This window comes from Athene cunicularia (genome assembly GCF_003259725.1).
Source record: "Athene cunicularia isolate RWA chromosome 5 unlocalized genomic scaffold, athCun1 chr5_part1, whole genome shotgun sequence".
Classification (NCBI taxonomy): Eukaryota; Metazoa; Chordata; class Aves; order Strigiformes; family Strigidae; genus Athene; species Athene cunicularia.
In genome coordinates this window covers 40,152,674-40,180,295 of record NW_020799101.1, presented here as the reverse complement: position 1 = coordinate 40,180,295, position 27,622 = coordinate 40,152,674, and the positions used below count along the sequence as shown (strand labels likewise).

At 39.3% G+C, this 27,622-nt stretch overlaps 1 protein-coding gene across 1 annotated transcript; it reads right to left on the bottom strand.

Moving 5' to 3' along the window:
* Positions 1-733: 733 nt before the first annotated feature.
* On the bottom strand, positions 734-26,142 carry PLA2G4F (phospholipase A2 group IVF). The gene is made up of 21 exons (XM_026850088.1): positions 26,020-26,142; positions 21,910-21,982; positions 19,684-19,820; positions 18,191-18,319; positions 16,732-16,772; positions 16,106-16,148; positions 14,713-14,779; positions 14,290-14,459; positions 12,156-12,269; positions 11,605-11,642; positions 10,813-10,831; positions 10,579-10,692; positions 9,750-9,886; positions 8,386-8,608; positions 7,678-7,792; positions 6,432-6,569; positions 5,836-5,943; positions 4,751-4,945; positions 4,245-4,411; positions 3,408-3,594; positions 734-2,128 (listed from the first exon to the last, which is right to left on the bottom strand). The coding sequence occupies exons 1-21, from the start codon at positions 26,128-26,130 to the stop codon at positions 1,908-1,910; spliced, it is 2,547 nt and encodes an 848-aa protein (XP_026705889.1). The 5' UTR covers positions 26,131-26,142; the 3' UTR covers positions 734-1,907.
* Between the last annotated feature and the right edge of the window lie 1,480 nt (positions 26,143-27,622).

Below are 27,622 nucleotides of genomic sequence, written 5' to 3'. Positions count from 1 at the left end.
TGTCCAAGCATCTCTGATTAGGAAAGGATCTCAAAACCAAGAAAGTAGAAGTAAATCAAACCATGCAGTTCAACTCAGATTTACATAAAAAAACCCAACAACCAAACAACAACCACCAACTCAGGAAGAACAAAGGAAACTCCCATCCTACTACAAACATTCAAAGGCATGGCATGGTGACAGGCTGAAAGGCAGCAGAGACAGGAATACTTGAAAATCTTACATGGAAAAAAACACAAAAGTCACTCAAACAAATACGACAGATGTCCAAATCCTTCAAAGCAGGTAGCTGTGTGGCACCAATTATAAACATTGGGTTGCTGTTTCTCTTAAAGTTAAAAGTTAAAGCTTAAAGTAAGTGCGTGCTAAGGACACAAAGGATACGTTCTTACAGATATCAAGGAATTTTAATCACCCAGATGAAGTAATTGGTTGAAACACATCTACAAAATTTCAGTTTTGAGCTATGCTTCCTCAGATGGAAGTCCCACAGTGATTACTTTATACTGCTGTGCAGCACCAGTCCAAGATGGATTTGGTAAGTCACTTTCCCACTGTCAGGTATCCTGATGTAATAACCTATGCAATATAGTATTACATTGCCTTTTCTGCTTACTTTTTTTTGAATAACAAAAGACATACCAAGACAAGAAAAACTGTGAAAAGCACATTAGAAAAACTAGTATTTATTGAGAGAAACACATTTAAAAATCTATCAAGAATCACACCCGTTTATAAGCCTTTACATCATTTCAGAAAAGACAAATTTTCTGTCTCCAGTTTTCAAATACAGAATCAGTACATTCAGCTCAATGTAAAAGCCACAAAAGTAAACAGTGTTTGTTTACTGCCCTTTTATATTATTTTCCAACTGCTTAATTCAGTTTCCTGAGCTTTCTGCAAAGTGAGGTGAATTCCATCCCACAGCATAGCAGCATCTGACATTTTACTCATTCACATTCATAAGGTGTGCCCACCTTGATGTTTCTAAAATACACAGACACACCCAGAATCTCCTTGAACAAAGGTCTGGATGAACTGCAAGCCCAAGTGTAAGGAAAAAAATATCTAATTCAGACTCTTCAAAGAAGACTTCCTTCCTCTTACATAGAATGATGAGACAGAGCATTTTTAAAATTTCATCAGCTCCTGACCATCAAACTGTAGGAAGAAGCAATACAATCCCTTGATGCTTCAAATTGTTAAATGCGAAAAAAAAGGGACTGTTACTTCATCAGAAACAAATGGTTACCAAAATAAGGTACTCTATATTGAACTTCTGGGAGGCTAGAAGTCCTAATAATCTTTGAGAACAGTAGAAAGGAAATATCACAGAGATCTTTGAAACCGTGAATGGAAAAAATGGTTAAGTAGGTAATGACTGTTCAACCTTGAAAGTGCATGGGCATCAGTTGGTAGCAAGTTGAAAGCAAACGGACACATTTCCTCTCAGTGCATAGTTACAATCTGTGGACTTCCTTGCCAGATGATGTAAACTGTAAAAGTTCATGGAGGGGAGTTCAAAAAGGAAGGGAGATAAAGGTATAGAAGAAATCCTTGAACACCACCACTTCACGTTTGTCAAAAAGAGGTGCTTCACTCAGTGAAGCTTGGAAGATTTTTCTTCAAATGCTGCAACTAGTCCTCTGGTATCAGCTACTGTAAAATGAAATACTGGGATAGATAATTACTCTTCCCCACGTGACAAAGGAACAGTCCATGTTGTACTGTAAATCCACTGAGTTTTCGTAAGAGCGTTTGTTATCTGGAATGAATTTTCAGTATCACATGTGCTACTCCCTTCCCAAGAAGGGAGTTTCCAGCTATTAATTTTCAGTATTTCTGTCCTGAACCACACAGCTTTCGTACACTGGCAGCTTGTCTGTATCCTCAGCTACAGAAGCTGCTCATGTATTGATGGCTTGCTTCAACTTTCTCCTTTGCAGAGCCAAGTTTAGGGTATTGAAGAGAGTGTCCTTGCTGTTCAGAACATTGTAGCGATTCACTTCCACTAACCTGCTGAAATCATATGGCTCAATGGTGAAATTTAGTGTACGGTAAGGAGAATCTTTTGACTCAATGACAAAGTCACCAAAGGATTTCTCCTCTTCTGACTCACGTTTAACTCCTGCAGCAAGAATAAAAAAAAAAAAAAACAACCCATGGACAAAAAAACAGCTGTGGTAGACAACCTCCTAGCAGAATCCAGCTAAAATGTATCACAGATAATTCTGTTGAACCTTAATTTTTTTTCCTAAGCTCCTCTGAGGACATTTCGGCTCCTTCAGGGTCCAAAATGCTTGAAAGCTGAAGGTAAAAGTATTATTACTCTTTCTATTTCCACTAGACTCCATAATACAGGACTAAAACACATTTTCACTGTGATAAATTGTTCACATCCACGATTATCATGCTCAGAGTCAGAAATAAAAAGCTCAATGCTTCCTGGAAGTGCTGTTCTACACTAAAATAAGACACTAACACCCTGAGTTCAACTGACCTTAGGAGGTTAATATATATTCTTCAAAATATGGCAACTCATGTTTTTAGCACCCTGCCATTTAAATTTAAAAACAAATCTTGAAAGATGAACATTAAATTAATTTGCTAAAACCACTTTTGCTTGCTATTACAGAAATAGCACTCCTGAGCCATATTCAAGCCCAACACTTTGAAACTATTCATTGTTGATGAGGAAACACAGCCAGGTCCTGGCAGTCATTATATTATTAATACAGACAGCATTAACAGAGTTCCTTACATCTCCCTTGCCTGCGTCAGTCCTGCACATTCTTTTATATGTATTCCAAAGGTTTTATTCAGGATGCTCTTACCTCCCAGAATGGGAGAAATAGGACACTGAATTTTGTCTTTTTCTTCTTAAAGGTCTGTTTCATCCCAGTGCTCTTGTTTGATTCACTGAGGTGGGTCTTACAGCCTATATTAATCACATTAAATGAAGCCAGGATCATTTATCACTTGACCTAACTCTACAAGCCATTTACTACTGAGTTACATGATCTAACATACAGATTGGTCCCCAATGCCTTGCTAAATATTCATATCCAGTAAACAAATGAAATGATTATTTAATCTGATTTATAGTGCTTCCCTATATATTCACAGGAATTAGAAGTAACAAAATCAGTTATCAGGGCAGAAAGAAGCAAAAATATTGCTTAATATAGATTCTTCTAGCCTTTACATTGTTTTTTTTTAAATCAGCAGCCTACTCTCCCTTACAAAAAACTAGTAGAAGCTGATTCTGCCTTAAATGAAAGTAGCAATTAAAAATTACAGGGTAAAACTAAGAAGAATGAAAGGAGGAACACTGAGCCCAGTGAATTTTCCCTGTCAACACACCAAAGGGATTTTAAAAATAACTCTTGAAGATACAGCTCTCTTACCTGGAGCTTTGTATTTCTGGAAGGTGTCATTCACCAGTGGGAAATGGAGCACGATTGGAGCCTTCGGATTATCATCATCAACAAACATGTAACACTCCTTTGGCTTCTTTTCATCTTCCTCGCTCAATTTGATTTTTGGAAAAGGAATTTCCCGCTCCTCACAGTATTTCTGAGTCAGCTCTAAAACCTGTTGTCAAAGAACATCAATAATTTCGATAGAATACCAGAAATACCTCTTAAGGTCATCTAATAATAATTCTCAAGGGAAGAGTCACTTTCATAAAAAAAAGATAGAAATCTATCTTTAAATTAGCAGAAATAATTTCTCTGGCTGATGATAGGATCAGAAATGATTTGTCTGGCTGAAGAATGCAGAGCAAAACTGAGAACTGCTACCAAACATCAACAGTTTGCAGCTTAAACTTTTTATGTCTTGTTACTCTAAAAACATTCACCTTGAGTTTTCTGCACTAAAAAATAAATACTTGTATACACAGGAAATAATTTATTTGCATGACGAAAATCACCAGTAGCCGCTTTTCCATTAGAAGGGTACATCTAAGTAACAAGGATCATATGAGCTAAGCAAATACTCTTATTTTAGGTAATCATCTAAATAAGCTTCTGAAAAGTGTTAAGTTTTATTGCAGTTATCTTCCATCTCCTTGTGACATTCACAGTAAAAAGCATAGTACAGTAGTATTTGAAAGAGGTAAGGATTTATTTTAATGCATCCTTTCATTAGTGTTTGTATTCCATACCAACTGATCTGCTGCCATTGTGAACATCAGCCTATGCTTTTATCTTCACATAATAATGCTCAGCTACATCTCTCACCTCAAATGGAGCTTCCCAGGAAAAATTGAATGACAGGATAACATCCACATCCCTCTCTGGCTGAAGTACCAAAGGAAAGGGAGAATTGATAGAAAAGCCACCATCCACTAAATACAAGCTTTCTTCCATGGGGGTCAGCTGGTTGGGAAATGCATCCAGATGAGTGCCTGAAAAAAACTCCAAGTAACACAAGTAACTACAATGATTCATTACACACCTCTCAGTACAAACAACAAACAAAGCTTATGCTGGGGCTGTAAGAAGAAAACAGACAGACATTCCAATATGCATGTTCATCTGAGACTGGCCTATAAAGTCTGATGATCAAGTTGCCTTACATGACAGAACATACATAGTGGATCGAATTTTTTTACTACAGTGCAAAAAAGGGATAAATTCCCTGACTTCAGTGGAACAAAGGCAAGCTCACTTATGTTCTCTAACACTGCCTGTTACAGAATATTAACACACTATTTTATATGCCAGACACATACAGACTCATTTACCTCTCCAAGCCACAAATTTCTTGATGTTAACATAATCTTTATGAAGATACAATCCCTGCATGAAGTTGAAGGTCTCTCCACAAGTGACCCGGGACTTGAAGAAATCCTGAAACATTTGTAACAGAGGGCCCCCAGGTATAACCAAGCGTGTCTTCAGTCGTGTTGGGTCTCGGAAATGGAATCTTCGGCAGTCGTCTGCAGAAGTCACAGAAGGATGCAGAACACATAGAAAATGCTTGTCCAGCTCCAACATTTCAATTCAAGACTTTTTTCCACAATATTTTATCAATTGTCCTAAGGCTGAATTTGCCCTCTAATAAAAAAAGTGTTGTAATGAAATTTAAATGAGCTACATATTCTATAGTGGGATAATTTACCTGCCCTGTTTAAAGGCAAGTGCACTGCTCAGAAATCATTGTTCATATTCTTTTAAAACCCACCCAAAAAAATCCTTGTTACCAAGTGACAACCAATTCTGTCTCATAAGACAACAGTCATCCACACACAGTAGCATTCATAGTTACAGCAAAAGAGTGTGGGGAAAAAAAGCACAGAAGAAAAAAATCTCTCCCACCACTACTTACTATAAGGCTGTAACTATGAACCTGAGCAACTCTCAGCCTTCAATACACTGCCTTCTGACTGCTAGGGCAGCATTGTACAAATGGAGGACAACACATCAACATACAACCAGCTTATCCAAGATTACAAAAATCAGGCCAAGGAGAGAACCGAAAACCTATTTTCCACATACTGCTTAGCAGTCCAGCTTCTACTTTTCCTCTTATGATTAAGACCCCTGCACTGCAATATGTGTTTAAGAGAGCTCCCAGAACTCAAATTCATAATCAAAGTCTGATACAAAATTTTTAAAAAAAGAGGAAGAGAAAGTGTACTGCAAAACTGTAATGACTCTCTTCACTACATGTGTGATAGGAGTAATACATAGTACAAGAGAGATCTACCCAAATACATCCTTTACGCTAATCTTGAAAACTACACACAGCAAATTTGAGTCATATTATTTGTATGATCACCCCAAAACCAGTAATCTCTCAAAAAATCTTATTAATGTATATTCTTACCTACAACTTTGATAACATCTTTGAAAGAATCTAGAAAGCCCAGTCCTATACCAACCACCTTCAGGCAGATGTCATCCAAACTTGCAGCAAAGGCACTGCCCCACATTCCTGAAGAAGAAACATAAAAGACATTAACACTCAAAAGGCTTTCAGAAGGGTAGCCAAAAGGCCTATAATTCAGCTGTCATTTGTTATGGGAGAGGTCTGTCACTTGACCCCTACTATTCTAATGGTGATGTTTGAGTTTAAACCTTTAAGTTAATTATGTGACAAATTCTGATGTAACAATATTATGCAAAAAATTCTCAAGAGAAAAGCTCTTTTATCAGCAAGGGAAAGACGGTAAGACAACAGGAAGACCTAAAGCAGAAGTTTTTGACAAGGCAGCTCATAATGGAGTCACCTTGCAGACTCAGAACCATCAGACTGTAATAGTATGAACCTACAGCTAAAGCTCTGAAGAAAGATTTGACATTTTTCCCTACTTAAAATTCTTTAGGAAGGGACATAAGAGGCATGGATTTAAGTTGATGAGTCCCAAAAGCAGCATAGTTCCTTTCTATCTCCCCATTTTATTCATTACTGTAAGATCATACCTTGTAGAAAACAAATCCTAGGCTCTGGATGTTTCTGGACAAGCCTTCCCATGAAGAACTCACTGTCAAAGTCCTCTGTTCGGACAAAAGCTCCATATTTGCGAAATCCAACTTCATAGGGAGTGAACTCGCACCATTCTAAGAACAAGACAACAGGATATTTACTCATCTCAGAGTAAACATAGGTGAAAATACTCAATTTCTGTTCACACAAAGGAGACAGAAAGGAGTTCACCCCAACTCTTCACCATCACTATGGATTTCCCTGCCGTTGTTCTCGGTGAACCTCTATATTACACATGATTAATAAAGACTCCTGTACAGGCTTTCATTGACTAAATACAATCTTTTTCCTGGCTTTCTTGCTCCATCTTGACTTCGTTACTGCAGAAATAACCTGCCTATTTTACTTCCACTTTAAACCATTCTGATGGCTCCCTTTTCCATCACGGATGGAAGCTACTTCACTCTTCTCAGCCTTTCTCCACATTACTTGCCACCTCTCAGCAACTATTACAGTACTGACTTGAAAACTCAACTGACCTGCTGTGTCTAGACTTCATTGTCTGCTTATCAACGTGTCCCCTCATGCCTGACAGCCTTACACAAATATGTAAAAAATTGCCATACACACACCCCTCCAGAACAAAACAAACAAACAAACAAGTCCCACAGTGGTACATAGATGGACACAAGCATTTGTGTTCCCGTGTCACTGTATCTATCCTCACTAGCTGCATCATATTTAAAGTTTCAAGTGACTTGGAATAGGATTTTTTTTTACTGGAATTGTATAGCCAGCAAGAACTCAGGCTGCTAAATACCACAAGTTTGATGATGCATGATACAAAGTCACCAATCCATCATTTTACATGAATCCTACAAAAATTGATTATCTGAGACTATAGTGACCTAATTATCAAGGAGTTCCAATTCTTCAATTCAGACACAGCCTCATTTATTATAACACTGTTCCCTCTCAGCTCCTGAAAATTTCAAGCACTTCCTACCAAAACATGTAGAGTGGCCAGCAGAGTTTAATCTCATTTTTCTGTTAGAGCCATGAAGATGACATTTGTGATGAGGATAACAACACTCTGACAATCGGTGCCCTATTGCCTCTTGCACTATCAACTGCTGCCTGAGCCATGTTTCCTGTTGTCAGCTACTCACTGCCAAAGGAACTGGATAGGTGGAAGGAATTTATGGATTTTAGCAAGCAAAAATAAATTTGCCGTGTTCACACCTGCAAAGTCCCCACTGCTAATATTTGGTCTCACATTGACAGCTGCATAGATAGGGTAGGGGTTCTGGGCCCATTTCACTGCTTCTTGCTGATCCGACAGCTTTGATGGATCTTCCTGATCAAAAGCAAGGAAGGAGAAGCACACTTTAGTCAGGCAAGTTCTGTACCCATACTTGGATAATTTGAAGCTGTTGCTTAGCATTTCTGACTGACCGTACTACTTATTCAAAACTCCTTTTCCTCCCTCCATCCATGCATATGGTTAGATTTTGCCAGAGTATTTCTGCAGTTGCATATTTAGAATGTCTGGTATTATTAATAAACTAGTTACCCCTCTGATTTCCAGTTTCAATTAGCACAGCAAATACTGCACAGTAACACCATATTACAAAACCAACATCATTCCCTAAGGCTTAACCTGCCCAATATAAAAACTATTAATTTAATAACAGTCATTCCAAATAAACACTACATTTTTCCATAGCACTGATGTATATAATTTCAAAAATCTTTCTTAAAGAAGGGTGCTGGGAAACCCAGGGCAGGAAGAGATGATAACCCCCTACGTTTATTCCACAACACCATCTATTACAGAACAGCTCACAAAAGTAGAGAGTAATTGGTTTCTTGACACACAACACGCGGGTGGGCAGAGCTCCCACCTGGAAGACAAACAGCAGTATACATCCAAACGTGAATTCTTTTTACCTTCTGTTGTAGGAAATATTCCACAATAAGGCCCCACAAATCTGTAAAGGAAACTCTCTGTCCACTCATCTCCATTGCACTCAGCTCCTGGAAATAGTATTTCAGTCGTTCTGGGGAAAATGCCCCTGCTTTGCTGCTGGACACAGTACTCTGAGCTTTTCTGATTGCATCTTGAAGGTCTTTCTGCGACCAGTCAGGGTCTTGATACAATGTTGATAAACACCTGAAAATGCTTATATTAATGTCATCAGTAATAATTACCCTTGTGTAAACAATAATTTTAGCTAGTTACAATTAGTGTTGCAGCACTGAACTAAAAGCTTGGGAAGTCCAGCTAAAAGATAAAAACATCGTGAAGAGAAAAGAGACCATAATAATGGATCTATGAACTCTGAAATGCTGAAAACCCTGGCATCTACAGGACTTTATCCTGATTGCTCACCTACCTTTCAAGGATGTTCCAAGCATCATATTAGCACCCATGAGCCAGTTCACAAATACGAGTTAACTCCAGGCCATAACAACCCTGAGAGACTGTCTGACAGCAAGGGTGCTTCTGCATACAGCAACAGAGGCCATAACCTTCATCAGAACACAGGTCTGATTAAATGAGAAACAAGTATAGACTATTGGCTACACACATAAACAGATGCCTACACTTGTTTGAAAGTGTCTCTGAATCAAAAGGAGCAGGCCAGATCACAAGGTTAGGGGAAGAATACTAGGTACATAGGAGTTAATTTAACACACAAAGCTCTGGAAGGGAGGATTATACTGTCACATTGCACAACTCCTCAGTGAAATCATTTCACAAAACCAGTGTGTATTTACGAGGGATGATTTCACCACAGACTCCAAGAAGAAGTGAGCTACTGAAACATCCCAGCCATGTTTAACATTTCAGCACGTTGCTCCAGTCCACCAAAGGGTGAGCCAGTGCTATTCCCCTATTCAGCCCCATACACCACTTTGGAAGGTGGCGACATAGTGGTCCATGTGGACTTGTTTCCAGTGACTCACACCACCTCACTTATGTTCTTGGCAAGAGCAAGGAAACAGGAAAAGTTTTTGAAGGGCTCCGAGGGAATGCACAGCAGTTTTATTTATGTAGTTCTAATATTTGACTGCCAGGCTTGCAAAAGCAGCAGATTCCTAAATTTAGCCAGTAGCTCTATAGGTTAGAAGTAATAATGAATCTCTTAGACTCTGTAGGATTCCCACCAGAACTCACAGGTGAGAACTGGTAAAATATTTGACTTTGTTGTCTGTCTGCAGATGACACAAATGCAGTTTTACCCTTCTTTTGAATCAACACTACCGTATTCACTGATAAGTTTCTAGAATCAACGCCGCAGGTAACTTACCAAGTAGAGCCAGAAATGCCACAGAGGTATATGGTAGCATCCAAAAGGCCCAGCTCCTGAAGCCCAGCCAGACTGCCGTAGAACGATGTCAGTGCTCTCATCCCACCTCCAGATCCCAGTACCGCTACAACTGGAACCTGCAGACAGTCAACTCAGGAGTCACCACCAGACTTTTGAATTGCCAATAAATTACAGAACTAATCCCATTTAACTCTTATAAAAATACAAGATGAAATCTCTATTTCTAATTACATTCCAAGTAATTGCAGGTTTGATTTCAACCAGAACTCCTTTGTAATTGAAATATATTGTTAACTATAAAACCATAGCAGTGTCATTTTAGGGTCAGTCACTTACTGAAATTACATATATTATCACACATTTAATTTGCATGCCATATAAAAGACTCATAAGAACAAAAAAAGGCAACCGTTCTTATAACAGTAGCCAAAGATCACAGCAAGGTATCAGACATCTAGATATGCATCCTCAAATAAACAATTAGGAGCTGTTCCTGTGGTCTGAAACACTTTCCCATCACAATTCAGAGCTCAAAGCCCAAGATACAGGAGTACACCTAAAGAAAGCAGATACAATCAGAAATTTAAATGTTTTTGTGTTCCAAAACACATGCACCCCCTCCCTCAAAATTTTAGATATATAACAACATTTGAGACTTAAGAACTGAAATGTCACAGGGATATATCTCACACCCAGATGAATACAAACCACGTTTTCTGTTGGTTACAGGCAAAGAATCCTACAATACCTAATTATCAATCAAGCACAAAGGATTTTAGGAATCTCACTACAGCACTGTGCTCAATACCTCATCTTTTGGAGGGGATTCTTTTAAGTGAAGAGTCTTCCTCAATGCCTCAGAAACTATTTTCTTCCTCTTGTCCAAAAATTCTCTCTCCTCTTTACAGAGGTCAAAACCCAAAAAAAAAAAAAAAAAAAAAAAAAAAATTGGAGGATTTGTAATTACCAGGGAAAAGCAATTTCTGTGAACACACAATCTAGGTGCTGATCTGAATCACTGGATCAAACAAATTAAGTTTTATTGTATATCTATACACCAGCTATTTTGTAACAACAGCTATGGAATTAAAACTGAAACTTCTCCCTATTGTACTTCTCACTTAACATCTAAATACAAAGCCTGTGTCAAACTGTATTCAGATCAAGCTTCAGAAATTTCACAAAGGAAGAAAAGATTCTCAGCAGATGAAGAAGATCATATGAGAAGCAACTGAGATCACTGTATTGACATGAATGGAGAAATGAGGAGAAGAGTGATTTCAAAACAGAAGTTTCTGAACTTCTGAAGAGGCAGAAGGGGACAACTAAATACCACTAAACTTGCTATGAGTTTGTAAAAGGGAAGCAAAAACTTCAGTTAATGACTATATACCCCATGACCTTACCAACTTACTAGTCAACTGCTTGGTTTTGTTATTCTTCCCTTATCATTTCTTTCTTACACGCTTCCTCTATTTTATAGTTCAAGCTCTTCACACACCATGATGTCCTTTCCTATTTCCCAGTGCAGCACATTTTCTGGGAATTATCTGTACTTAAAGCTACTTAATATTTACACCATCAGCTATTTTATGTTTAAGCACTAGGAACACAAATTTGTTCAGGTTTCAGCAGGACTGACACCAGTCTGAAGTATGTACAAAGTGAAGAGTCACAGCCTTCAGAAGAAAAATAACCAAAGAAATTTTTCTTCAATCTATCCCAAGAGATGAAGACAAACCTCCCCAGAACCATGGGGAGAGACACACAGCTCCTTCACTATGAGAATGAAGGCCTTTTTGGATTTTTAGAGGTCTTTGAGGTTCCCACTCACCTCTCTTCAGTTTTCAAACTCATATCCAAACTTTGTCCCTGTGAAAAGAGAGAACACATCTTGCAATTGATAACAACTACATAGGTGGAACAACTAACTAGAGGTTATGACACCAACGCAGTCACTGGATACTAACCAGAACAGCACTCTCACCCACAAAATTGCATCTCTTGAACACCTTTCCTTTGCACCTATTTCAAACATTTCCAATAGTCTCCACAGAAATTAAAGACACATACTCAGAGAGCAGGGTGAAAGAAATTATTTCTTCTGCAAATTTCTTGCTTTTCTCCTCCCCGATATTTTCCTTTCACACCCTAACAGACTTTTTGCTTTGGAAAGTGATGAACTTTATACTTATTTTGCAAGACCCAACCATGAAAATATGTTTAGAAGAACTGCACTGAATAATCTCAGTATTTCATTCTAGGTATCCAAGAAAACAGCACTCATAAGAATCAAGTGCAGCTTAATTTTCCAAATGCCTATAAGCAATGGGGGAAAAAAGTTATCGCAAGCATGTTAAAACAAGTGCAGAATGTTGACATTACCTCTCCCAGAGAAACGATTCTATCAACTTTTTGTCCAATAGGAAGGGAATTAACTGGTACAGTCCCCAATCCCAGAACTGTAGTATGCTTTTCAATATCAGGGTTCATACCATCCTAATAAAAAACAAAATTGTTATTTGAGCTCTCCAAATAAAAGTTAAAGATATGACTTTCGTATGTCAAGACAGCAAACAATCCTTAAGATCATTATAATTAAATCTTTCCCAGAAGTTTAAGGCTTTTCAAGCTCTCTGCTTGACAGATCTTTGCTAGATTATTTCTGTTACTCACATAGCTGCTTGCTTTTGTTTGTCTTTTTAAATATAGCTGTCTGCCACAAGCAAAAAATTTCACCTCCAAATATAAAGTTTCCCCCAAAAATAGCTGTGTTTTGACACATGTCAAAGTTCACAAGTGAACTTGTATTCTGTCTTCAAAGATTTGGAAGGATTTGGAAAAGACACCAACAAGGCAACAGCATTAGATATACATAAAAGATACCACAAAATAGGAAGTAAGATAATAACCTTACAGACAAATAGGAACATGTAATTAAAACATCATCTTTACAAGCAGAGCAAATTAAAGTTTGACAGGAAATCTTTGAGTTTTCACCCATGTTGTATTAGCAAGCTCTCTTAATACAGAGCTGTGTACAGATTCTTATAAGAGAGGCATATTAAAACAACCCTCATATCACAGGGGCACACTCAAACCTACCCAGCCTACCAGGTGGGCTGGAGCCTTTACACCCACCACAGCCCTGAGGAGGAGACAGCACCTTAAGGAAACAACAGGTTATCAGCCTTCTCAAGAACTGAAGGCAGACAATGAACTACCCATAGATCTCAGACATCTTCTGACCAAAACCAGCTGTCCTGAGTCCCTCTAAGTCCTCTGTCCTCCTCCTAACAGGGGCAAATAACATGCATTTAGGTGCAGGGCAAGCAACATTACTATGTTCCTGACACTCTCCTACCTCCGATAAGAGAGGAAAAGTCAAACTGGATAGCTTTGTGCTGCTCTATGCCAGCTCTTGAAGGATTATATTCTGCTAGCTAATGGGGGTGGTTTGGTTGAGGGTTACCACTGGGGCCAGTCTCCATGGTGGACTTCTGCCTGGCTCTGAATTTCTGACTAGTTAAGTCCAGGTCTCTCTCTTCAGCTCATGTTTGCTGCCCAACAAACCCCATCACAAAGCTATACTTCAATATTTTTTTTTTGTGTTCTCTTCCCCATAGCTGCCTCTAGAGCAGTCAAGACCACCATCTCAATTCATGCTGCCCAACTCCTTGTGCGGATGAATAATGTCACAGAATAAATAGTTCCCTTGCTCTCATTTTTGGTGTCAGGCCATGCTAGGAGCAGTCATCACAATGAATATTCAGTCACTCCTATGGGATGTACACACACTGCAGGGGTCCCTGTAGAAACTGTGAAGTGACAAAGCTAAATAAACCTTTGCAAGTGCTCTAAAAGTTTCTCCTAGAAAAGACTTGCTATAGAGTATTTTCAGCAGCTGAAAGTAAAGACATCTTCATGTAGAAATCGTGCAGATTCATATTTTTTTAATCCCCAAGTCTGAACAGAATTTAAAATTTTGGGGAGGGTACACTTTTAAGACAAGCTCACCTCCTTACCCAGTGTCAAAGATCCAGTGCAAAGTCTGACATTTTTATTCAATTTTTAAAATTATAAAATAGTAGGATGTAAAAAGCAATTGTAGAGGAAAACCTTCTCTCTCTGTCCATAAATTCCTAATACATAACCAGAAAAATAATACATCCATTAAAAACAGGCTTCTAGCCTATAAAATTTTGATATAAGTAGTTACAACATTACAGAGTTAAGTTTGATGACAAAGGTATATCTGGAAGTGATTAGTAACCTTCTTAACAGATGGTCCCTAGCACCACATATAGTACTACAGAAGAAACTTGCTTCCAATCAAGCTTTTGACATCCACAGGTACCTGAACAATATACCCAAAACAGACATCCCTGGACATCTGAAGAAGTCCCTGGCCTTCTTATGATCAAATTAAAGCTATTCATTTTATGTTTAAGGAACCTTTCATGGACCAAAAGGGACTGGTTTCAGAGTGGATTTATTTAAAAGTGGGCTGTAAACTTACCTGCAGAACAGATAGCGTTTGCTCCACCTCCACTTGCAGTTCTGGATACATTTCTTTATCCACATGAAAGACAAACGAGGTTCCATAATCCTTCTCATTGTCTGATCTCCACGGAATACACAACTGCTTCTGATATGCCCCCGGAACAGACACCTTGACCTCACAGTTCCCTGTGCATTAGAAGTTAAACCACAGAATCCATTTAAATAAATGTTGAAAATCAGATACTTGTTAAGTGTAGCTGAGACTATGAAAACACAAGCAAAAACTTGTGAGGTGCCCAGTGGAAGTTACCAAATATTATTTAGTATTAAATAACTTTAAAGGTTAATTTTGTAGTCAGTAAATAAAAATGCACTGTACAGAGAGAAAATCAACATGCTGAATAGCAGATATGACTTAAAACTCTGCAAGCAGCCTTACCTTGTTGTTTGTCTTCTGTTTTCTCCTCTGTGTTGACAGTGCCTTGCAGAGACAAGCAAGGATGAACCTATGAAAAGAAAAAAAAAAAAAAAAAAAAGGTCTGTTTGAGACTGTAGTTCACTTCTTTCTTGAAGCTTAATCCATCTACTATACTAGATGCAGGTTTACAGCTCCAAGCTGTCAAAAAAACATTAAGGATTATTTTGATCTTTCAAATAAAAAACAAGTTTTGTTTCAGCAGGACAGGATTATTTGCTCTTGTTTCAAAATCAAAACCACCCTTCCTATATCAGTTACTGGGTTTTTTTTGCAACCAGTACCTCACAGTTACAAGTTTTCAACACCTGGGGGCTTTTATTGGTTTACCTTTTTTTAATGCATGGGTGAATACTTATTCAGAACCTGTTCAGATCCAAGCAAGTAATTAATAAATTCTGCCAAGACTTCTGTCCTGGATTGTCCATGTTCTCATGAAATTTAGTCATGAAATGTCCTCATGAAATTCAGCTTCCACTCTAGGCCAGCAAATGAGGTACTTAATTGTCTATAATTGCTCTAAAAGACAATAAACTACTTACACTTCAACATGACTGATTTGCTAAGGCAAATAGGAACCCAAAGGCCCTCTCCTGTGAAATAGTTTGCAGAACTGTGCTGTTAAATGTCACCATTTTTTCTCTAAAAAAAATGTTATAACTCTACATTTCAACAATGATGAACTCTTTCCCACCTCCTTCTCCTTATTAAAAAACATCACTTCCTTTGGGGGAAGAAAAAAAGAGGTGGTAACATCTTTTTATATTTTTTATGTATAACGCACTGATTTTCTTAGACTGATTGCCCCAAGAGAATAAACAAAGCCATCAAGTTGAAAACGCTTGAGTCAGAGTGGGGGGCATCACCTATTTACTAATGGCACTGACAAAAGCTCAGAAATAATAGGTGTTAAGAAGAGGGACTATACCTGGCCAGCATCTAGGCTAGAAAACTCAGTACAATCTGCAAGACTCACTAGCCTCCTAAAGACATTAAAAAAAAAAAAAAAAAACAACAAACCACACAACAAAAAAACCCCACAACCACAAAAAAACCCAAAAACCAAAAAAACAACACAACCACAAAAAAACCCAAAAAACAAAAAAACAAACACACCAACCAAACAGCCCACAAAAGCCAACATCAAAAAAAAAAAAACCCTTTCTGTGAGTTGGTACCAGCTTTTAAAAACTGAGGAAGCTTTTTAAACCAGCAAGTTAAGAGAGGCAGATGCTGCAGAGAATGAGCTATTTGCAAGCAGGAGTGAAATTCTCAACAATTCTTGTACTCTCACTACTACAAACCTACCTTCAGAAGTAAATCCGAACATACATATAATTGACTTTCATGTACTCACCACAAGGACTCCATTAGTCAAAACTGCTGTAGGGGCATCTGAGCTGTGAAAGGAAGAGATTTAATGCAAATGAGTTTTCTTTTTAATTTGCTTGATCCTACTTTACAAACTAACTGCCTGCTTAAGTAGTGGAGGAGAGAGTCCTCAGTGTGAGAGAGATATGCAAATTAGACTGACAGCAAGAGTATTTCCCTTCACAGAACAACAGGGAAAAAAATTCCAAAGAAAAAATTTGTCTGTAACTATAAGCATGTGCTATAAGGTCTCCTCATCTCAGGTATTTTGATAACCTAGAGAAAAGCTGATCTTAGACTATCAGATAAATTATTCATTTGTTTATACTGCAAGGTTAGGAGTAACTCATCCCCAAAACATTTATTTCCTTTGCAGCACTGCCATTCCCACAAATCCAGTGAATTTTTATTTCTTTTTTGATACCCAAAAAATTTTGGTGATTGGAGCTTTAAGGATATTTCTGATCAGCCATTGGCAAATCAACTCGAACACCACACAGAACTGTAAAGCATTAATCTTATTATGGGCAAAACTGTTCCTGCACAGAAAAAGCAACTAGGACAACATATCAGCAGAGCACAAGTTCATTCAGCTCTTCAGGTAAGACTCACCATTTCTCCAAGTAAAACTCTACATCCAGCTCTTCATTAGCCTTTGAAAATAAAAAGTTGGACACAGGTGACCCTTGATCTTGGATATAATTATGAGAATTTTTTCTAAGAGGTTAAGCTTTCATCCTGTTACAAACTACAGTAATTATTTTTGTTGCTTTTACAAAAGCCCCAGTTAAATTTTGCAAGATTTAAATGTATGCTTTTTGTTGATGTTCTTTAAACACTCCTCTCCTCTCAGACATATCCCATATGACCAGACACATCTATGTTTGAGGACACAAGTGAGAGTTGGCTCTCAGAGCCATTACTCTGTTAATGAGAAAAAAAATACCTTCTGGCTCAAGTACCACTACAGCACCACATCCGCAAACAGCTTCTATATGAGACTTCATGCTTCCTCCCATGAACTATTTTAGTTGCTTGCACTCTTAGTTCATTACTGTCTTTGTCTTGCACAGATTTTTGATCCAGACATCTTTTCCCCTACCATAGTATACAGTAAATGCTTGATACCAGACCTAACGTACCTTTTAAAATAACTAAGTAGAAGCCAATTTGGGTAATTGTCTTCACCGAAGTTGTTTCCAGTTCCATAATTACTGATCAAGATGACGTAAGCATTTAGCAAACAGAATAGGATTAGTAGGAACAAGGGAGTTACTAAGCCTCTTTCACAAATAATTCAGAGTGCCTATGACACTGACCAACACCTCCTTGCTAACCGCATACCAGTCAGTCTGCTTCTGACCACACCAACAGCACTGAAGCCCAATTTCTCAAGAAAACACATCATTAGCTCATAATCCAGACCTATTGTAGCAATGTGTTTGAGACAGTTACAAAAAAGACGAGACTGGTGACATGGCTTTAGCTATGTAAAACAAGCTGTCTTGTCAGAAGTCCATAAATAGGTGCACAGGGACCAAGAAAAGCTGATATACACCAATGTCACCCACACGTGAAGCAGAGGTTAAATGTAACTGAACGTAACTCAGGGAAAATAAGATTTTCTTAGGCTTTTGACTTATTAAATATAAAGGTAACCTTTGCCGCAATAGATTTCTTTACTGAAAACTGATTGATGATCCACTAAGTAAGTGAGTTTGCAGTCCCGACAGTGATTGCTGACTGCAAATGCTTCATTTTAAGCCTAGTTCATACCCCTCCAGACTCCTGGAAAAATCAATTCCCTTTAAAGGTGTTTTAACATGTTCTGAAAGACAGCAGTCATCCCAAGTTTCATTTAGATGGACATCCCAAAGACTGTGCAACACACACACAAAAAAAAAATCACTAGGGACTTTAGAAACATTTCAGATGACAGTAAAACTATATATGCTGTCAGCACCTTCTGGCTTCTATAACACAGATAAATCAAGCAGCATGCACTCCCAAAATTCTGGAATGATGAGCTGCAGCTTTTCACAGTTGACCTGGGAAGAAGCCAGGGACTAACCTCTGGGTTCAACCTGAAAGTGCGCAGGAGGGGCTGACCCGGCTTCATGCCCCCCACATCGAAGACAATAGACGTGAGCTCATCGCTGACAAGGACATCCTTATCATAGAGTGTCAATTCCAAAATGTTCTAAAAATCAAACAGAAACAGTTTCAGATGAAGAGACAGAAACACTTCCACAACCTAAATAGCTGTATACAATAGTCACTTTAAGCACTAATCTAGAGCCTTCCCCCTTCTCACTCCTGAAAAGACGTCACTACTTACAGCAGGACTTAGAGCATAGCTAAGCAAAAAGCTCCTAACTGACAGTATTTAGCTAAAAGATTTTCTGAGTTTCCCAAATAGAGAGAGGCCCCAGCTGAATGCACGTGGCAGTACTCTCCACCAGCTTCAGGCACAGATTTGCCTGAGGAAGCAATAGCAATTTCTACTCTTGAGCACAGTTCAGTCCAGGATGATACAGGGACCTATCACTTCCTGCTCAGCACTCTTATCACAGCAGGTAAGCCCAGCAGAAACAAATTGAAGTAGACACAATTAGTACATATGGCCTCCAAAATCTGGCCTTGCAGCAACTAGTTTCAAGGAGCCAAGACTGAACTTAGAATTGTGTTGGCACAGCCTCGCTGCAATAACCAGACTGAGGCCTCATGAGCTTGCTGGGAAAGAAAAAGCTCTCATGCTCTAAAGCTTAAATTGTAAGAAAACTGCAAATAAAGTCAATTTCCATTCCACATTTGTCACCAACCATTATGAAAAGGTATTCCAGTGAGGGTGATAGTTTATTCTATATAGTTTATTCCAGTGAGGGTGATAGTCACCTTATTCCAAAGCCTATTCAGAGCAATAGTGCCATACTAAAACTAATCTTTTAAAGTATAGTTTCTTTTCCTCTACCATTACTGTCTGCCTCAAGAATGAATACTGACAATCTGAAGACTTTGTTCAAGAGTCTAATAGGTCCTGCTCAGACAGCAGACAGAGGTACTGTCTCTTAGTATCTAAGAGTTTGAATTTTATCAATCATAGGAAGTGATGGCAAAATTTGACTGAATGAACTAAGTGGCAAGTGATTTGAAAGTTAGTTCTCATTATCCTCAGCCACTTGGCTGTGTAAGGGAAGTACTGCTACAAGACGACAAACAGCTACTCTGTGAAAGTAGAAACAATCCTCAAATAGAAACTTGCTTTATCAAGGCATTTCCTTGAACTCTATCAGGTAGTGCCATAGCTTCCCTTTCCTGAGTTGCATCACAAGGACACTTATGGAAAATTCTAGCTGCAAGTCACATGAGAGTGCAGTTACAGAAGTGCAGTTATCACTGGACATGCATCGTACAGTTTTTTATACCACTGAAGACAACTGACACCTTACAAGCAACACTGGTTTTGAGGGTAATAACAATCCTTTGGTGTTGAATGAAGTATCAAAAGTAAGCCAGTACACAAACGCAGGTAGCCCAGCCAGCTCCACAAAGTGCACTACTTACCTTGACAGCACTATGGATTCGATACTGGAAAGTTTCGTTCCATTCTGGGTTATCAGAGTTGTCAACAACCTGAGTTCGGGAGACTATGGGAGATGCAGTGGGCAGCTGTAGTTCCACATAGCAGTCTGCCTTGGACACTGGAACAGAGAGTGTAGAGGCAGACATCAGAACAACTTTAAGCAAACGTACTCTTTCCCAGGAGCTCCTCACTTTCTAGATCTCATTATAATCACAGAAACCTGCAAATTTAAGGCTGGACTTGTAAAGCAAAAGCCTTTAATGAAGTACACATCTTTAAAGAGCAGCAAATTGAACATTAGGTATCTATATTTCTTTTTTCTGGTTCATCCAAACCATAAAGTCTTTCAAAAACAGACTACTATTCAAAATGAGGAAGAGGAAATTTTCAGAAAGGATGACTGCCGATATTGGGCCTATTAGGTCTTATCCTGTCCCTGGGCACCACTGAAGGAATCTGGCTACACCTTCCTAACACCTTCCTTTCAGATACTTGTACACATTGATAAGATTGCCCTGAGCCTTCCTCCTATGAGACTGGCTCCAGTCTGTTTACAGTCTTAGTGGCCCTGCACTAGACTCTCTTCAGTGGCTCCAATCTCTCTCTCATAGTGGAGAGCCCAGAAGTAGATAGAGTACTTCAGCTGCAGCCTCACCAGTGCTGAGTAGAGGGGAAGGATCACTTTGCTTGTCTTGTTGGCAGTGCTCCTCCTAATGCAGCCCAGGATACCATTACCCTTCCTTGCAGCAAGAGCACATTGCTGGCTTATGCTCAGCTTGCTGCTCACTAAGCCCCCCAGATTGTTTTCTGCAAGGCTGTTTTCCAGCCAATCGGCCCCCAGCATACACTGGTGCACAGGGCTGTTCCTCCCCAGAGGCAGGAGTTCCACTTCTTTTTGTTGAACTTCATGAAGTTCCTGTGAGCCCACTTTTCCAGCCTGTAGAGGTCCATCCGGATAGCAGCATGACCCTTTGGCATACCAGTCACTCCTCCCAGTTTCGTTACATCAGCAAAGTTGTGGAGGGAACGCTTTTCCCCATCATCCAGATCATTAGTGAAGACACTGAACAATGTGGGACCCAGAACTGACCTCTACGTTACACCACTAGTTATTGGCTTTCAACTAGACTTTATACCACTGATCAACACATTCTGAGCGCTGTCATTGAGCCAGTTTTCAATCCTTGTCTGTTCATCCAGGCCATACTTCAGCATCTCTATGAGAATCTTATAGTAAGGCTTTTGACAGTCTCTTAAAGTCCAAGTAAAATATATCCACCACTGCTATATCCTAATCTTGTCTGGCCAGCAGCTAAGGTTTCTGTTTCTACTCCTTGAAAATTGCCAACTGTCTCAGAATCCTTCCTTCTTCCAGCTAGAGCCCCTTTAACAACACAAGTATGGGAACCATTTTTCACTCCAGTTGAACAGAAAGGCCATAAAAAGAAATTCACTTCACAGTGTGATTCTAGCCCTCAGCCTTTCAGGAGGGTTTTTCATTCCCTGGACAGCCATTTAGCATTCCAGTAGGTCAATGCTAGATGCCAGATATAAACTTACGGCAGGCAAGACTACCTTATTGTATTAAATCTGAAGGAATTAAATCTCAAATGAGTTTTAAAGATCCTAATGCCTCAAAGAGCCCTGAGAGCTTTACTCAACACAGATGCATAAAAGGAAGGGAATACATACCATGCTATCAAAAACAGGAACAGGTAAAAAGCAGTTTTGTTTTAGAATCAGCCAACCATCTACCTCCTTAAACTCCAATGACAAACAAAATAGCCAACACATGAAAGAAAGCATCAATACAACTGAGAAAATACACATTTGGAAGCTAATGTTGAGGATCGCTACTTCCAGGTGCAATAAGAGTGTTCAGTAGGAGCAAGGGTGAAATTTGCCACGATTGGAGGGCTGAATCCAGACAAAGGAACATAGAATGAGCAGTAGAAAAAAGGAGCAGGGAACTAAAACATTACCAGGACTTACCTGATCTTGTTCTGCGAAGTAGCAGTGTTGATCTGCAGACTGGCCTCACATCAAGCTTTTAAAATACATATAATGCTTTACAAGAGAAGCCTTTGTTGAGACATAAAGGCAATACACTATGTGTAGGTAAGAAGCTTCCCTAACAGTGCTACCTGTTTTGCGGGTATGTACAAAACAAACCATCTGTTTTCATAGGATCTTGAATAAATACTTACATAGATCTGTACCCCTGATGTTTCTGGCCCGGAGGACTTTTACTGTTAGGTTGTAGTAAGGGTGCTTCTCCCACTGAAAAGAGAGGAACAAGCTCATCATGTAGCTCAACTGCAATGCCTGTCCTATAACCACACTAGTATCAGTCTAGAGAAATGGATCAGACCAGTCAGCCCAAAATAAACTATTAATGTCAGTTTGGGAACATATGCAGCACTTCCAGTGTCCTAGAGAAAGACTAAAGTTGTCTAGGGGGAAACTCAATTCCCTTTCAGCATGGCAATGAGCAATGTCTTAGAGTAACTCCTCATGTATTCCAGAAAGTAAGTCCCCTATTTAGAGTTTCCTCTAATTATAGATCCATTTTGATTTGCTTCATTGGTTCATTCCTGCTGAAGGATAAACAGATACTAAAGCTACTCAATTTTAATCATGACTTGGCTAGTTTAAGATTACTTGTCAAGGGCACTTGCATGCTTGGAGTAACAGCAGAGATAGCAAGAATCTTAACGGCATGGTCTAAAGACATAGAAAGCATACACTGTTTGCAATGAGGAAAAAACCCACTGTCTTGTAGGAACATATACTTCATAGCAGTTTGAGCAAGACAAGACAAACCTTAAATTCCTTTTCATTCTGGACTGTTACTGGTATCGACACTTTGAACATGCATGTCACTTTATCAGCATAGATCAAAACATATTCTGTGCTCTTGAAAGCTTCTGGGAGGCTATTTTTGGAAAGTAATTTTAGTATCCAAATGCCTGGATGTGAAGAGAGGAAAAAAAAGCCTGACCGAATCCTAAAAGATCATGAAGGAGACATTGGGGGAGGGCAGGGGAAGACAAAAGAAAACAGCCTGAAGGGATTTAGTGCAGAGACTGTACAGAAGCAATTATGTAATGCTCATTAACAGAATGGGATTCTGCCTCATTTCCACCAGTAATGACACAAACATGGCCAGCTAAGAACTTTTCCTATTCTTAAATCCCATTTCAAAATGCTTTTCACAAGTGGTCACTACTTCACATTATCATTTTCTACATGATTGGCTCAAGACCAGTTTGATATCAGATACACTAAGTATTCATCTATAACTGAATTCAATGGGATCTTCACATATAACAAAATGCTGCAGAGTACCGAATATTATATAAAAACATAGGCTCTACATATCACTAACTAGGATCTCAAAGAAACCAATGAACCTTGAACTGTTAAACTCTCCTTGAATATTCCTTGTTTGATAAATGGAACTGTACTGTTTGTTAAGCAGCCACATACTTGTGGATTTTTCCTTATTTCTTTAACATACTTGCCAGCTTTTGCTAAACAGGGTTTGAAAGACACAATAAAACCAAGACATACATAGTATACTGAACATATTAGTACTGAGTATCACCCACCCTGACCAACAAGCAAAGGGTAAAAGTTACACACATCATCTAAGATATCTCACATGCAGGTGCCAAATTAAATTTGTGCAAAACAAACGCAAATTATACTATTTTTACTCTTAAAAGGCTCTTATTTGCAGCATCAACATGTCAAAGACACTTCTTCCCTCATTTGTTTCTGGGAACAAGACATGCCTTCACATCAAATGTCACCATGAGCTCTACTCTTCAGATGTTAGTTTTTCTTCCTTTTTAACCTTTTCTAATCACCTCTGTTTTGTTCAATCACTGACACTACTTTCTCGGGCAAAGCTTGACCTCATCAGGTTGGGGGAATGGACTACAGAAATTCAAGATTGTGTGTTATTCTTGCTGACTTCCTAAAGGTGCAGCAACTCTTCAATCTGTTGAGAAATTAAGCTACATAATTACACCCCTACTGCTGCCAACGCATTTTTCACTCATGTAGCCTGACTGTCACCTGGAATTCAGACACTATCAGCAGAGGAAGCACAGAACACCATGAAGATAGCCTATCCTTCCTTTATCGCACACCATCTGTCAACACGTATTTAACATGTTCAAAAGAAAGTCCTTTCCAAAGGTCTCTAACAACCTTTGATTTGCAGTCAGTCATTACACAGCTGAGGATACATTTTCCACACCCAGACCATAATTTAAGGGCAGCACTGTGCTCCCAAGTCTGTGCTATCAATTATGCCAGAACCTTCCATGCACCTTTTCTACTTACCTTTTAGTCAAGGCACAGCAAGGTCGTAACATGTTGTGAGTTTGCAGAGTAACGAAGCATGAGAGCATCAGATATGCTGCATCTGAATGCACCAGGGAAAAGGCAGGCAAGAAATGTGTATGGGAAATGAACCAAAAATAATGACTGTTCTGCCTATATCAGTGTACATGACAGCATACCAGTGTATGCAATGGATGCAAGCAACCAGTTTCTACTTTGAAGTTTAATGATTTTTCAGAATCACCCCTTTTCCAGAGGTCGGAAGAGTGCATCTGAAGCAGAAAAAACACCTTGAAATCCTTAAATGAGGGTATAAGACTGAATTTTTTACACATCAACCATGATAACAACTGTAACTTTCATCTAAACTGAAGGTGCTGATGCAGCAGCAAGCAACTGCAAAACAGATTATCCCAGCTACAGGACCCAGTAGTCTTTCCTCTCATATAGCCTGGAATACTTGCCTTTATACAGTGGGATGTAAGTGCTGGTATCTACTCCACATCTCTCAGTGGATGCAGAGGACTCGCTATAAGCATGTCAGCTTCATTACAAACATATTATCAGTAGCAAATGAAAATGTAACTTCTAAGCCATATTTTCATGTTCACAGTTAACAGGCAAATCAGGTAGCTCAAAGAAACATCCGGTTTACCAAGGCAGCACTTTCTCCCCACCTTGTTCCTGCTCCCAAGTAAACATTGCTGCCCATAGTTCCCTTTGTGCCCAAAGTGCCACAAAGCTGCTTTCAAACCCAAAAGCAAACTCCTGGCTTTCCTAGGCATGCTTTACACTTTCCCTCTTCCCCCAGAAGCGTGTACCCACGGCTATGACTTCTGACCCAGCCTAAGAACCACAGACTTCAGGAGGGTACGTTTTATAATCTTGATATGAGTAGTGCTAACAGCTCAGTATCACAACAGCAGTGGCAAACACTGGGGTCCTCTCAGTTTATTATTGTCTTCAGATATGTGAAACTAAGGCTAAACTTGGGAAAATTAAAGAGATCTGATCATGTTGAATTCACCTACAAAGCCAAAAGGGGTATCTGCTGCCCCACCCCTTGCTCAAATGCTATTAACTGGTCAATACAAAATCTCTGCCTACCAACCAGCACAACTTTGCTAAGTAGTGTTGAATTTTTGGATTTATTTTTATAGTGAGCACCTAAGGGGAAACATCACATCCAGTGGTTTATGGGTTAATGGAAATCACAGCAGGCTAACACTAGTCTCTTCTACCCTGATTTCCCAAGTACTAAACAACAACATTAAAAAAAATGGTCAAGATAATATTTATCAGACAGCAAACAGAGGTGTGGAAAGGCATACAGACAGCAAGTCATCTTGTGACATTGAACAGTCACCTCAATTTTAAGTTGTAGATTTGGGGGAGGGGGCACAGGACAGGTAATCAGATGACAAACCAGATCTCCTGGGCAAAAGCTCCTTCACAAACATTTAGTGCAATTTAAAATCGAGGTTATTGGCCAGACCATCTTTTACAATAGAATGATTATACACCAGTTAAAGGACAAACAACATTCTGAAGCCACTTTATCTAATGTGGTTGCACTGCATTATGAACAGGGGGTGAAATCATCGTTAATCTTCACCTACTTTAGATTATCAAGTGCTGTGGGATAAGGTTGAGAGCAGAAAGGATATTTTGCAAGAAAACACATAAGCACTATTTTGTCTCCACAGATGAGAAGTGCAGTATTCCGGACTCTCCTCAAAAAAAGTACATGGCATCAGCTTAATTCTGCTCCCCAAAATCTAAGGAAACAGAGACCTCTCTGCAGTGCCTCACACAGAGACCCTGAATAAAATCCTGGCATCTCCATTAGCATTATTGTTATCTAAAATTTTCCGCTAACAATAAAATTTTTGATCAATTCCTGCAGAAGTTCAAGACAGAAGTCACTGCTGAACACACCGGCTAAGCACTACAATTTGTCTTACCCGCCAGTGATAAAATCCCGTCTCTTTCCTCTCCTTCCTCTGGAAAAGCACAGCTGCCAGAAAAGGCAGCACTCTGGGTGGAAATGGGCCCCGCAGCACCTCATGGAACATGGGAGAAACGTCCCGTCGTCTCCACCGAAAACCTGACAGGGAAGCGCAAAAGTAAGGAGGGTCCCCACACGCCCGAGCGCGAAGGGCAGCTCGCTCCAGGCTCGGCGTGAAGCTCTGCGCAGGCCTGGGCTGCGCTCCAGCTCTGAGAAGTGGAGGTGCGGCCTGCGCTTGCCAAACAGCCCAGTTCAAAACCTCGCTGGCAGGTTTTTCACATGCTGGAGAAAGATAAGTGCAGCAAAGCAGCACGCAACAGGGAAGCCCTGGGCAGGAGGAAGCACCGCTCCGTGATTAAGCCACAGCCTCAAAACCTCCAGCCCAGATTTGCTTTGAGAGTTCCAGCTATCTGATCTAGGACTCCGGCTGTTTAAACCCTCTCAGAGTTTCAGCATTTTGCAGAGAGTATTTTTAAATAGAAATAAATTCCCATCTTACAAGCCTGAGGCAAAGCTGAATTTGTCATTGACGGTAGCTGTTCAGAGAAGTTTCAGGGAAGCCTGAGCCACCACAATTTGGTCTCCATTAGGATTCCTCAGAGAATATTGATTCAACACCATGTCTAACCCCTCACTATGTGAGTGGCCTGCACAAGTCACCCCTTTATTCTCATTTTCATGTAGCACAGTCTTGATTCTTCCACCACAGGTTCTTGAAAAATTGTACAACAGACAGGGCAGGGTTTTTTGATTCTGTTGTGTCTTAAAAAGTATTGAGGTAGTAAAGGAAATTGTTTACTTGACGTCATTCATTTATTAACAGCTGCTGACAGTTGGCTTGTCTGGAGCTTTTTATTGAAGAGCTTAAACTGAAGTAGCAGAACTGAAGACAAACTTAAGTGTTTCAACAATTAGAAAGTTGCAGAGAATGTGTAAAAGCCAGTAATGCAGCATGTCACCAGCTTCACACTAACATGACAACATTCTCAGCAAGGTCCCATTCATTAATCATTTCCTGTCATTAGTGTCAGTCACTAGAACAGAATTTAAGAAAATAAAAGCATAGGCACTAACATTTAGAACACAAACAAGTCAGTACTAGTTAGTGTAATTCAAAGACTTAGCATCAATACGCAAGCAAAAAGCAAATGTAATGCCATTGCAAAACAGCCAGCAACTGCTGGCTCTCATATGATAATGAATGGTATGGTAAAGATAGACACTGGGCTGAAAAAGCAATTTCTTTGCATTTCTGCATGCCGCTGCTTTGCGAAAGTGAAGGACTGTCATATTAGGTTTTACTTCAAAAAACTGCAGAAACACACATATGATTTATACTTCATGTAATATAGCTCAACTAAATTACAGGAAAATTGAGGTAGCCTCACACAGTAAGCTAACTAGAGAAATCACACCTAGAGTTTATTACGGGCAGTACATAAAGCCTGTATTTTACCTTGTGAGTGCCCAACTGCATTTAAAATCCAGCTTACCTGCCTCCTCCTGAAGTTCTCTCTTCTTCCAGTGAAATCTCAGCACAGGGATCTCATGTTTATACA

What these genes read in the sequence shown, in the direction of transcription:
- PLA2G4F (XM_026850088.1), bottom strand. Translation starts at nt 26,130, where the DNA reads ATGTTCCATGAGGTGCTGCGGGGCCCATTTCCACCCAGAGTGCTGCCT. An exon ending in GAATCGTTTCTCTGGGAGAG is followed by an intron (nt 11,643 to 12,155) that starts GTAATGTCAACA and finishes CTCTTTTCACAG; the next exon opens with GGACAAAGTTTGGATATGAG. An exon ending in AGATGTTATCAAAGTTGTAG is followed by an intron (nt 4,946 to 5,835) that starts GTAAGAATATAC and finishes TGACTTCTGCAG; the next exon opens with ACGACTGCCGAAGATTCCAT.